General features: G+C 35.9%; 1 protein-coding gene across 1 annotated transcript in view; it reads left to right on the top strand.

The window, feature by feature from the left end:
• Window positions 1-13453, top strand: part of SULT1B1 (sulfotransferase family 1B member 1) — a 43347-nt gene that overhangs the window by 13376 nt on the left and 16518 nt on the right. The window contains exons 3-5 of the mRNA XM_055434646.2: window positions 9844-10023; window positions 10300-10428; window positions 13349-13446. Of these exons, the coding sequence (XP_055290621.2) occupies window positions 9876-10023; window positions 10300-10428; window positions 13349-13446 (375 nt within the window). The 5' untranslated portion in view covers window positions 9844-9875. The remainder of the gene's footprint in view (window positions 1-9843; window positions 10024-10299; window positions 10429-13348; window positions 13447-13453) is intronic.

Genomic DNA, 13453 nt, shown 5'->3' with positions numbered 1-13453 from the left:
AGAAATGAGAACAATATTAGAGACCTCTGGGACAATGTTAAACGCTCCAACATTCGAATCATAGGAATCCCAGCAGAAGAAGACAAAAAGAAAGACCATGAAAGAATACTTGAGGAGATAATAGTTGAAAACTTCCCTAAAATGGGGAAAGAGATAATCACCCAAGTCCAAGAAACCCAGAGAGTCCCCAACAGGATAAATCCAAGGCGAAACACTCCAAGATACATATTAATCAAATTAACAAAGATCAAACACAAAGAACAAATATTAAAGGCAGCAAGGGAAAAACAGCAAATAACACACAAGGGGATTCCCATAAGGATAGCAGCTGATCTTTCAACAGAAACTCTTCAGGCCAGGAGGGAATGGCAAGACATACTTAAAGTGATGAAAGAAAATAACCTACAGCCCAGACTACTGTACCCAGCAAGAATCTCATTCAAATATGAAGGAGAAATCAAAAGCTTTACAGACAAGCAAAAGCTGAGAGAATTCAGCATTACCAAACGAGCTCTCCAACAAATGCTGAAGGATCTTTTCTAGACAGGAAACACAGAAAGGGAGTATAAACTCGAACCCAAAGTAATAAAGAAAATGGCTACGGGATCACACTTATCAATACTTACCTTAAACGTAAATGGGTTGAATGCCCCAACCAAAAGACAAAGGCTGGCTGAATGGATACAAAAACAAGACCCCCATATATGTTGTCTGCAAGAGACCCACCTCAAAACGAGGGACACATACAGACTGAAGGAGAAGGGCTGGAAAAAGATATTCCATGCAAATAGAGACCAAAAGAAAGCAGGAGTAGCAATACTCATACCAGATCAAATAGACTTTAAAACAAAGGCTGTGAAAAGAGACAAAGAAGGAAACTACATAATGATCAAAGGATCAATCCAAGGTGAAGATATAACAATTATAAATATTTATGCACCCAACATAGGAGCACCGCAATATGTAAGACAATTACTAACAAGTAGGAAAGGAGAAATTAACAATAATGCAATAATAGTGGGAGATTTTAATACCCCACTTACATCTATGGATAGATCAACTAAACAGAAAATTAACAAGGAAACACAAACATTAAATGATACAATAGACCAGTTTGACCTAATAGATATCTATAGGACATTTCACCCCAAAACAATGAATTTCACCTTTTTCTCAAGCGCACACGGAACCTTTTCCAGGATAGATCACATCCTGGGCCATAAATCTAGCCTTGGTAAATTCAAAAAAGTTGAAATCATTCCATGCATCTTTTCTGACCACAATGCAGTAAGATTAGATCTCAATTACGGGAGAAAAACTATTAAAAATGCCAACATATGGAGGCTAAACAACACGCTGCTGAACAATGAACAAATCATAGAAGAAATCAAAAGAGAAATCAAAATATGCATAGAAATGAATGAAAATGGAAACACAACAACCCAAAACCTCTGGGACACTGTAAAAGCAGTGCTAAGGGGGAAGTTCATAGCAATACAGGCACACATCAAGAAACAAGAAAAAAGTCAACTAAATAACCTAATTCTACATCTAAAGCAACTAGAAAAGGAAGAAATGAAGAACCCCAGGGTCAGTATAAAGAAAGAAATTGTAAAAATTGGGCAGAGATAAATGCAAAAGAAACAAAAGAGACCATAGCAAAAATCAACAAAGCCAAAAGCTGGTTCTTTGAGAAGGTAAATAAAATTGAGAAACCACTAGCCAGACTTATCAAGAAACAAAGGGAGAAGAACCAAATCAATAAAATTAGAAATGAAAATGGAGAGATCACAACTGACAACACAGAAATACAAAGGATTATTAGAGAATACTATCAGGAATTATATGGCAATAAAATGAATAACCTGGAAGAAATGGACAAATTCCTAGAAAAGTACAACTTTCCAAAACTGAACCAGGAAGATATAGAAAATCTGAGTAGACCCATCACAAGCAAGGAACTAGAGGCTGTAATCAGGAATCTTCCAGCAAACAAAAGCCCAGGTCCAGAAGGCTTCACAGCCGAATTCTACCAAAAATTTAGAGAAGAGCTAACACCTGTTCTACTCAAACTCTTCCAGAAAATTGCTGAGGAAGGGAAACTTCCAAACTCATTCTATGAGGGCACCATCACCCTAATCCCAAAACCTGGTAAAGACCACACAAAAAAAGAAAACTAAAGGCCAATATCACTGATGAACATAGATGCAAAAATCCTTAACAAAATTCTAGCAATCAGAATCCAACAACATATTAAGAAGATCATACATCATGACCAAGTGGGCTTTATCCCAGGAATGCAAGGATTCTTCAATATTCGCAAATCAATCAACGTAATACACCACATTAACAAACTGAAAAATAAAAATCATATGATTATCTCAATAGATGCAGAGAAAGCCTTCGACAAAATTCAACATCCGTTTATGATAAAAACCCTCCACAAAGTGGGAATAGAAGGGACATACCTCAACCTAATAAAAGCTATATATGACAAATCCACAGCAAACATTATCCTCAATGGTGAAAAACTGAAAGCATTTCCCCTAAAGTCAGGAACAAGACAAGGGTGCCCACTCTCACCACTACTATTCAACATAGTTCTGGAAGTTTTGGCCACAGCAATCAGAGCAGAAAAAGATATAAAAGGAATACAAAATTGGAAAAGAAGAAGTAAAACTTTCACTGTTCGCTGATGACATGATCCTCTACACAGAAAACCCTAGAGATTCTACCAGAAAACTACTAGAGCTAATCAATGATTACAGTAACGTTGCAGGATATAAAATCAACACACAGAAATCCCTTGCATTCCTATACACTAATAATGAGAAAATAGAAAGAGAAATTAAGGAAACTATTCCATTCACTGTTGCAACGAAAAGAATTAAATACTTAGGAATATATCTACCTAAGGAAACAAAAGACTTGTACATAGAAAACTATAAAACACTACTGAAAGCAATCAAAGAGGACACTAATAGATGGAGAAATATACCATGTTCATGGATTGGAAGAATAAATATTGTAAAAATGAGTATACTACCCAAAGTAATTTATAAATTCAATACAATCCCTATCAAGCTACCAACGATATTTTTCACAGAGCTGGAACAAATAATGTCACAATTTGTATGGAAATACAAAAAACCTCGAATAGCTAAAGCAATCTTGAGGAAGAAGAATGGAACTGGGGGAATCAACCTGCCGGACTTCAGGCTCTACTACAAAGCCACAGTCATCAAGACAGTATGGTACTGGCATAAAGACAGAAATATAGATCAATGGAACAAAATAGAAAGCCCAGAGATAAATCCACACACCTATGGACACCTCATCTTTGACAAAGGAGGCAAGAAGATAAAATGGAGAAAAGACAGTCTCTTTAACAAGTGGTGCTGGGAAAACTGGTCAGCCACCTGTAAAAAAATGAAACTAGAACACTTCCTAACACCATACACAAAAATAAACTCAAAATGGATTAGAGAGCTAAATGTAAGACCAGAAACTATAAAACTCCTAGAGGAGAACGTAGGCAAAACACTCTCCGACATAAATCACAACAGGATCCTCCATGACCTACCTCCCAGAATATTGGAAATAAAAGCAAAATTAAACAAATGGGACCTAATTAATATCAAAAGCTTCTGCACAGCAAAGGAAACTATAAGTAATGTGAAAAGACAGCCTTCAGAATGGGAGAAAATAATAGCAAATGAAGCAACTGATAAAGGATTAATCTCCAAAATACACAAGCAGCTCCTGCAGCTCAACTCCAGAAAAATAAATGACCCAATCAAAAAATGGGCCAAAGAACTAAACAGACATTTCTCCAAAGAAGACATAAAGATGGCTAACAAACTCGTGAAAAAATGCTCACCATCCCTCATAATCAGAGAGATGCAAATCAAAACCACAATGAGATACCATTTCACACCAGTCAGAATGGCTGCTATCCAAAAGTCTACATGCAATAAATCCTGGAGAGGGTGTGGAGAGAAAGGAACCCTCTTACACTGTTGGTGGGAATGCAAACTAGTATAGCCACTATGGAGAACAGTGTGGAGATTCCTCAAAAAACTGGAAATAGAACTGCCATATGATCCAGCAATCGCACTCCTGGGCATACACACCGAGGAAACCAGAATTGAAAGAGACACATGTACTCCAATGTTCATTGCAGCACTGTTTATAATAGCCAGGACATGGAAGCAACCTAGATGTCCATCTGCAGACGAATGGATAAGAAAGCTTTAGTACATATACACAATGGAGTATTATTCGGCCATTAAAAAGAATATTTTGAATCAGTTCTAAAGAGGTGGATGAAACTGGAGCCTATTATACAGAGTGAAGTAAGCCAGAAAGAAAAACACCAATACAGTATACTAATGCATATATATGGAATTTAGAAAGATGCAAATGATAACCCTGTATACGAGACAGCAAAAGAGACACAGATGTATAGAACAGTCTTTGGGACTCTGTGGGAGAGGGTGAGGGTGGGATGATTTGGGAGAATGGCATTGAAAAACGTATGTTGACATATGTGAAACGAATCACTAGTTCAGGGTCAATGCATGTTATAGGATGCTTGGGGCTGGCATGTGGGGATGACCCAGAGGGAGGATAAAGGGAGGAGGGAGGTGGGAGGGGGGTTCAGGAGGGGGAACTTATGTAAACCCGGGGCGAATTCATGTCAATATATGGCAAAACCAACCAATATAATATTGTAAAATAATTTGCCTCCAATAAAAACTAAATTAATTACCAAAAAAAAATTTTTTATTTTTTATTTTTTTCATATATATATATATAAATTATGTTGATGTGTGTTGTAAGAAGCTTCAGTCATGTCTGACTCTTTGTGACACTATGGACCGTAGCCCACGAGGCTCCTCTGTCCATGGGGTTCTCCAGGCAAGAATACTGGACGGGGCTGCCAATGCCCTCCTCTGGAGGATCTTTTCAACCCAGGGATCAAACCCCCATCTCATTACGTCTGTTGCATTGGCAGGCAGGTGTTTTACCCCTAGCAACACCTAAGAAGCCCCCCTTTTTAATAAACTTGCATTTAACTTTGATTTTCTATTTTTTCCTTTTTCTTTCTTTCATTCATCATGTTTGTTAGTTTTTGTTTGTTTTCTTTGCTTTATTTCCTGGTTGGCATTCTGCTTTGGTTTTGTTTTTCAGTTTGTGTTTTACTTAGCTTTGATTTTAATTGGTCTATATCATTTTTGGTTTCCTTTGCTCACTGGGTCACTCTCTTGTACTTTCTTTTCTTTGGACTGTTTTGGTTTTGTTTGTGTGTGTGTGTGTGTGTGGGTGTATATTTTATTGCTTAAAAAGTTTTAGTCTGATTTTGTACTTACCATTGTCTAAGGGTCATCTTTTTGTTTCTTGTTTTACTTTTCCTTTTGTTCTTGTTTGTTTATTTTAATCATCTTTAATACCATAACTAAAAAATTGTGGGATCTCAGGTCCCTGGCCATAAATCAAGCCTGAGCCTTTGGACTGAAAGTGTTGAGTCCAGGACCCTAGACTACCAGAGAACTCCTAACCCCAGGGAGTATTAGTTAGTGAGAACTCTCATGAAGGCATCCACCTATATACAAGACCTGGCATCACCCCATTGCCCACAACACCCAGTGAAGGACGCCTCACCCAAACAATAAGCAAGACAAAATTACAAACCCAATCATCAATCAGTACAGCGGATTCTCAAAGACACTCCAAAATATACCACCTCACACAGACCTCTCCACTAGAAGGGGAAAAACCAAGACCGCACTACCTCCCAACAGAACACAGGCACAATTCATTACCAATACAAAGCTTACACAAACCACTGGACCAAACTTACCTACTGAGGGCAGAAACCAAATGGAAGAAGGAATATGACCCTAAAGCCTGTGAAAAGGTGACCTCAAGCACAGTAAGTTAGAAAAAAATCAGAAAAAGAATTCAGAGTAATTATAACAAGATGATACACAACCTCAAAAGTAGAATGGAGAAAATGAAAGAATTGATTAACACGTTTAGCAAGGACCTAGAAGAAATAAAGAAAAAACAAACAGAGATGTACAACACAGCTACTGAAATTAAAAATACTCTAGAAGGAATCAATAGCAGAATAACTGAGACAGAAGAATGGATAAGTAAGCTTGAAGATAGAATGGTGGAAATAACAGCTGAAGAGCAGAATAAAAAGATAAGAATGAAAAAAATTAAGGATGTCTCAGAGATCTCTGGGAAAATATTAAACACATAAAAATTTGAATTATAAGGGTCCTAGAAGAAGAAGAGAAAAAGAAAGGGTCTGAGACAATTTTTGAAGAGATAGTTGAAAACTTTCACATCATGGGAAAGGAAATATACCATCAAGTCCAAGAAGTACAGAGAGCCCCATACAGGACAAACCCAAGGAAAAATACACTGAAATACATCCTAATCAAACTAATAAAGATTAAATTCAGGGAAAGAATATTAACTGTAGAAAAGGAAAAGCAACAAGTAACATACAAGGGAAACCCCATACAATTAACAGCTGATCTTTCAGTAGAATCTCTGCAAGCCAGAATGGAAAGGCAGGATATATTTAAAATACTGAAAAGAAAAAATTTACAACCAATCTACAAACTTTACCCAGCAAGGATCTCATTCAAAATTGATGGAGAAATCAAAAGCTTACAGACAGTAAAAGTTAAGAAAATTTAGCAACACAAGCCAGCTTTACAATAAACATTAAAGAGATTTCTATAGATAAGAAACACAAGAGTAGGAAAAGACCTACAAAATCAAACTCAAAATAATTAAGACAATGCCAGTAGGAACATATATATCAATACCTATTTTTAATGTAAATGGATAAAATGCTTCAACCAAAAGAAAAAGACTGGTTGAATGCATACAAAAGCAAGACCCATATTGACACTGTTTACAATAGATCCACTTCACACCTAGAGACACATACAGACTGAAAGTGAAAGGAAGGAAAAAGATATTCCATTCACATAGAAATCAAAAGAAATCTGGAGCAGCAATTCTCATATCGGACAAAATAAACCTTAAAATAGAGACTATTGTAAGAGATGAAGGACACTACATTATGATCAAGGGATTAATCTGAGAAGAAGGCATAACAGTTATGACTATTTATGCACCCAGCATAGGAAAACCTCAATACATAAGGCAAACACTAACAGACATAAAAGAGGAAATTGACCACAACACAATAATAGTAAGGGACTTTAACAGCCTACTTATACCAATGGACAGATCATCAAGCCATAAAATTAATAAGGAAACACAAGCCTCAAATGACACATTAGGCCAGATGGAGCTAATTGGTATCTTCAGGACATTACATCCAAATGCAGAATACACTTTCTTCTCAAGTGCACATGGAACATTCTCCATGACAAACCCCAACATGGGTCACAAATAAAGCCTCAGTAAATTTAAGATAATTGAAATTATATGAAGCATTTTTCTGATCACAACACTATGAGACTAGATACCAATTATAGAGAAAAAAACTGTAAAATAAAAAACCCCACAAAAACAAGGAGATTAAACAATACATTAATAAATAATGAACAGGCTACTGAAGAAATTAAAAAGGGGAATAAAAGTATTCCCAGAAACAAATGACAATGAAAATATGAAGACCCAAGACCTATGGGATGCACAAAAGGCAGTTCTAAGAGGGAGTTTATAGTAATAAAATCCTGCCTCAAGAAACAAGAAAATCATTGAATAGACAACCTAACTTTACACCTGAAATAACTTGAAAAAGAAGAACAGAAAATCCCAAAGTTAGTAGAAGGAAAGAAATGATGAAGATCAGAGCAGAAATAAATGAAACAGTAGTAAAGATTAGTAAAACCTGATACTTTGAGAATATAAGCAAAGTTTACAAACCACTAACCAGAATCATCAAGAAAAAAAGAAGAATCAAATCAACATAATTAGAAACGTAAAAGACTAAGATATAACAGACAACGTGAAATAAGAAGGATCATAAGAGACTATTTTGAGCAACTATATGCCAATAAAATGGACAACCTGAAGGAAATAGAGGCAGAAATATGCAATGGGGAAAAGATAGCCTCTTTAATAAGTATCCTGAAAAAATTGGACAGTTGCTCTTGAAAGAATGAAATTAGAACACTTCTTAACATCATACACAAAGATAAACTCAAAATGGATTGAAGTCGTAAATATAAGACCAGAAACTATAAAACTCTTAGAGGAAAACATAGGCAGGACACTCTATAACATAAATCACAGTAATATCTTCTATGACCCACCTCCCAGAGTAATGGAAATAAAAACAAAAATAAACAAGAAGGACTTAATTAAGCTGAAAAGCTTTTTATGGCAAAGGAAACTATAAACAAGGAGAAAACAATACCTTGGGAGAATGGGAGAAAATAATAGCAAATGAAACAACTGAAAAAGGATTAATTTCCAAAATATACAAGCAGCTCATGCAATCAATACCAGAAAAACAAACAACCCAATCAAAAAGTGGGCAAAAGACCTAAACAGACATTTCTCCAAAGAAGACATATAGATGCTAATAAACACATGAAAATAAGCTCAACATCACTTGTTATTTTATAAATGCAAATCAAAACTACAATGAAATATCACCTCACACTGGTCAGAATGGACATCATCAAAAAAAATCTACAAACAGTAAATGCTAGTGAGGTTGTGGAGAGAAGAGAACCCTCTTGAACTATTGGTGGGAATGTAAATTGATACAGCCACTATGAAAGAACAGTAAAGAGATTCCTTAAAAAACTAGGAATGAAACTACCATATGACCCAACAATTCAACTACTGGGCATGTATCCTGAGAAAACTTTAATTGAACAAAACATATATACTCCAGTGTTCCCTGCAGCTCTATTTACAGTAACTAGGACATGGAAGTAATCTACATATCCATCGATGGACGAATAAAAAAGAAAAAGCTGTGGTACATATGTACAATGGAATATTACTCAGCCACAAGAGTAACATATTTGAGTCAGTGCTAAAGATGTGGATGGACCTAGATCCTATTATACAGCATGAAGTAAGTCAGAAAGAGAAAAACAAATACTGCATATTAATGAATGTATATATGGAATCTAGAAAGATGGTACTGATGAACTTATTTTGAGGGCTACAGTGGAGATGCAGACATAGAGAACAGATTTATGAACACTGGGGGGAGGGAAGGGAAGGAGAGGGTGGGAAGAATGGAAGAGTAGCATAGAAACATGTAAATTACCATATGTGAAATAGATAGCCAGTAGGACTTTCCTGGATGACTCAGGGGATTTCAGACTGGGGCTCTATGACAACCTAGAAGGGTGGGGTGGGGTGGGGTGGGGTGGGAGTTGGGAGGGAGGTCCAAGAGGGAAAGGATTTCAGTATACCTATGGCTGATTCATATTGATATGTGGCAGAAACCAACACAATATTGTAAAGCAATTATCCTTCAATTAAAAATAAATAAGTTTTAAAAATGAGATTCAACAGAAGTATGATGAAGAATAATATGTCCAGATTTTTTTAGCGTATTTCTGGAAAATGGGATTTTTAAATGTTCAGTCCTATTTCTTTCCCAGGCTTCCATTCCACTAAAGACCTTTGATCTGCTTGTGACTAAGCCAGCTGCTACTCTTGCAATCTACTGCTGAACACCCATAAAAATGCCCTTTGTATTTAGATCTCTTATTCTCTGTGTGTTAAAGGCCAGTTTTACTCTGTCAAATTGCAGTGTCTTAATAAATTTAGTTACTCAGCTTCTTAATTTCATTCTCTCTTTTCTTCATGATTTGGTAGTGCATTAGGTATTTGTATAATCTGGAACAAAGATGACTTCTTCAAAAGATGTCCTGAGAAAAAATCTGAAGGTAATCCATGGCTGTCCTATCACCTATGCTTTCGGAAACAACTGGGAAAAGATTGAACAGTTCCAAAGCAGACCAGATGACATCGTGATAGTCACTTACCCCAAATCAGGTGAGTTCTGTGACCTGATAAATGGAGGTCTAACTTCAACTTTTGTTTCCTGAAAATCAGCTTCTGTACAAAATTGTTCATACCCTAAATAAAGTTAGTATTCCTAACAGTCGATCTAGCCATTTACTTTGATTATATGAAAATAGACATTTGGGGCATAGAAGGGTAAATTCTACAGAATTAATTTTCTAAGAGAATATATCAAGATGGCAGGCTTCCAACGGGGACCTTCCCTTACATTCAGGTGAAGGTTAAAAAAATGTTCTTTGGCCACAGGTACCACTTGGATCAGTGAAATTGTGGACATGGTTCTACATGATGGGGATGTTGAAAAATGTAAGCGAGACGTTATAACTGCGAAAGTTCCAATGTTGGAACTGGCTTTTCCTGGACTAAGGATTTCAGGTAATTTTAAATTACCCAGGAATTATATAATTTTATAGTAATGTATTAGTTACTGTATCTGTGATTTCCATTCAAGAAAAATGGAGTGTATTTGGTTACATGAAATAGAAGCATGCAAGTAGAACAGTAACCAAGGCATGCAGAGAACCTGTAGTTTAGTCCATCACATGTATATCCAGGTATAATAACCAAAGATAAAAGAATTTTACTATGGAAAATGACTAGAAATTTCACTGATAAAAAAGTTTCTTATCTTTTACTGAGTTCTGGTGTATAAAATTTATCAGATTAATTTTTCAATTTAGAATATTGCTGTAAATGAATAAATGTGTGTGGATGCTCAGTCTCTTCAGGCATGTCCGACTCTTTGCTACCCAAAGACTATAGCCCACTAGGCTCCTCTGTCCAGGGGATTCTCCAGGCAAGAATACTGGAGTGGGTTAAAATGATCTCCTCCAGGGGAACTTCCTGTCCCAGGGGTCGAACCCACATTTCTTGCATCTCCTGCATTGCAGGTGGATTCTTTTACTGCTGAACCACTGAGGAAGCTCCAACTAAATAAATACCAATACCTTTTAAAATAAAAAGTTCATTATTAATAAATTTGGCAGTATATGAGTATCCTATATTTTATTGGCAGCCCTATAAGGCTGTTTATAATTTCTCCTATTTAGCTTGGCATTGTATTCCTAAAGCAGCTTAAGTTCTTTTTTCTTAATCACTGGATTTCTTGGTGGCCAACTGTAGTGTAAAACCTTACAGTTTGGTTTTGTATTTTTCTTTTTCGCAATCCAAGTTCTTGACATATGATTTGATTGCCAGTGAAGCATCAATTTGAAAGAGGCATCTATTTTAAAGAAGGTGATCGTTAATAAATCTTGTTACTTTTTCTTCCTGTGGTTTAAATTTCTACTTTTATGTTTTAAATTCACCATTAAAGAGTGAGCACTTAAAATCCTAGGCCTCTCATCCCAGAATAATATTAAAGCAGAACCCCAGGCCCACTCACTCTCTCTCCACTAATGACCTTGCTGTGTGGCACCAGGTGTGCTCTATAATTTCCAGGTCTTGTAAGTAACAAAACTTTATGCTTTAAATAAATAAATTTGGTAGATTAATTTCTTAACTTAGATCCTTGCTGTAATTAAATAAAGAAGTACCAATTCTTAAAATACAAAATTTATTTTTAATATGATTCATTTTTTCATTGCAGAAATATTTATTTTCTGCAGAATTTTCTAGAATTTTCTAAAGAACTTTCTAAAGAATTATGCACTGATCTATGGGCTAGATATAAAATGATAAGTAAACTGAATTTCCTGTCCCCAATGAGCTTACAATAATATTGTGACATTAAATAATAATAATAAACAATAATAATATTGTGACATTAAATAAGTGAATAAACTAGCGATATATGAATACTGTTAGTTTAACATATCCAGAGGTAGGGCTCTATGAAAGGGAACAAGAGATTTTACTTTAGACTGGATATTTAGGGATCTTAGCTCTGAATGGAGACCTAAAGCTTTGTACACAGCTAAAGAAGGCATATTTCAGGAAGATGAAGGAGTAGATATCATGTCCTAGATGCAGAAAAGAACTGGGTGGTAGTCTGGGGACTAAAAATAATCACTGCCACCAAAAATCAACAATGAAAGATTGGAAAGGTGAGATTTAAAACAATTGAAGACTAGACAGGACAGATCATGCAGGGCTTATAATTCTTAGGAATATTCAGTGAACTAAGAGAGAATGAGCAGACTAGGGTGTCCTGTAGGCAAATGAGAAGGGTTCAAAAACAAGGGTTGGCTCTTGAATGCTGCTAGAAACATGGGATAAGAAGACACTATTACGGTGGTGAATGTGTCTATCAGTGTAAAAAGAAGAATTCATATTCTCTCCTCTACTAGAACTCATTACTTCTACAGTGATACAAGGATCAACTGAAAAGGTGTTGTTCTTTCTGTGTGGTTGTCTGAAGTCAGCAAGGAAATGATAAATCTTGCAACTAAAGGATCATTCTGGGACAAGTAACCAAAATGAGTGCAGAATGAGTTGAGTTTCCAGAACCATAGAAAAATATTAAATGAAAAAGTGATAGGATCAAAGTAATAAGGGACTGGGGAATAAGATAACTGATGAGAGATGAGGGTAGGGTAGAGAACCAGTCTGTGAAGAATCACTAGAGAGGAAGTAGGTGAGATACAGCAGGTGAAGGAGAGTAAACTGGCACTCAGATTTATTCTGGAGCCTGAAGGTGCATACTTGAGATGTCCTTACATATTCCCAACATTCATATTTATGTGTGTAGGAGGATCCTTTAAAGGACCTTGCATGGCAAAATAATCACAAGACAGAAAAGGCTGAGGAATCTTTTGGTTAAGTTAGGAGACAGAATGAAGCAACAGTTTCATTTTGTATATACATAGTGTGTGTGTGTGTGTGTGTGTGTGTGTATACATATATATGACTCATAAAGGAGATAATGAAAATGCAGATATAACAGCTGATGCTCTGCAAAATATATTATCTATACTAACAATATAATAGTTGTTGCAAAGCAAAAGTCAATATGAGGTATGATGAAACTCCAAATTTCTAAGGTTGGTATTATTACTCCTCATTTTGGAGGTAAAGAAAGTGAAGCCTTGAAACTCCAGGATACTTTCAGATGCTTGATGATGAATAAGTGAGAAAGTTAGGATTTGAACCCAAAGATGCTAATAGAGAACCCAAGTTCTTATTCATTAGAAAATACTGGCTCTTAGAATCCACATTTATGAGGCTTGTGATTTGTTCAAAATTTATCAACATTATATACTACTCAAAAGTATTTCAAAAGATTGGTTGAGAAACTCAGGAAATGCAGGCTCCTTGGAGACTGTGGTACCTATATAACCAAACTAAATTTCCTCAGGTTTAGAACAACTGGAGAAGAATCCATCACCCCGGGTTGTGAAAACACATCTGCCAATTGATCTCATTCCTAAATCTTTCTGGGAAAACAACTGCAAGGTATACT

Source organism: Moschus berezovskii, chromosome 5 (genome assembly GCF_049115385.1).
Source record: "Moschus berezovskii isolate FMDL1 chromosome 5, NW_MosBer_1.0, whole genome shotgun sequence".
In the NCBI taxonomy this organism is placed as follows: domain Eukaryota; kingdom Metazoa; phylum Chordata; class Mammalia; order Artiodactyla; family Moschidae; genus Moschus; species Moschus berezovskii.
The sequence above is the reverse complement of the archived record's forward strand: the minus strand, read 5'-3'. Positions and strand labels throughout refer to the sequence as shown.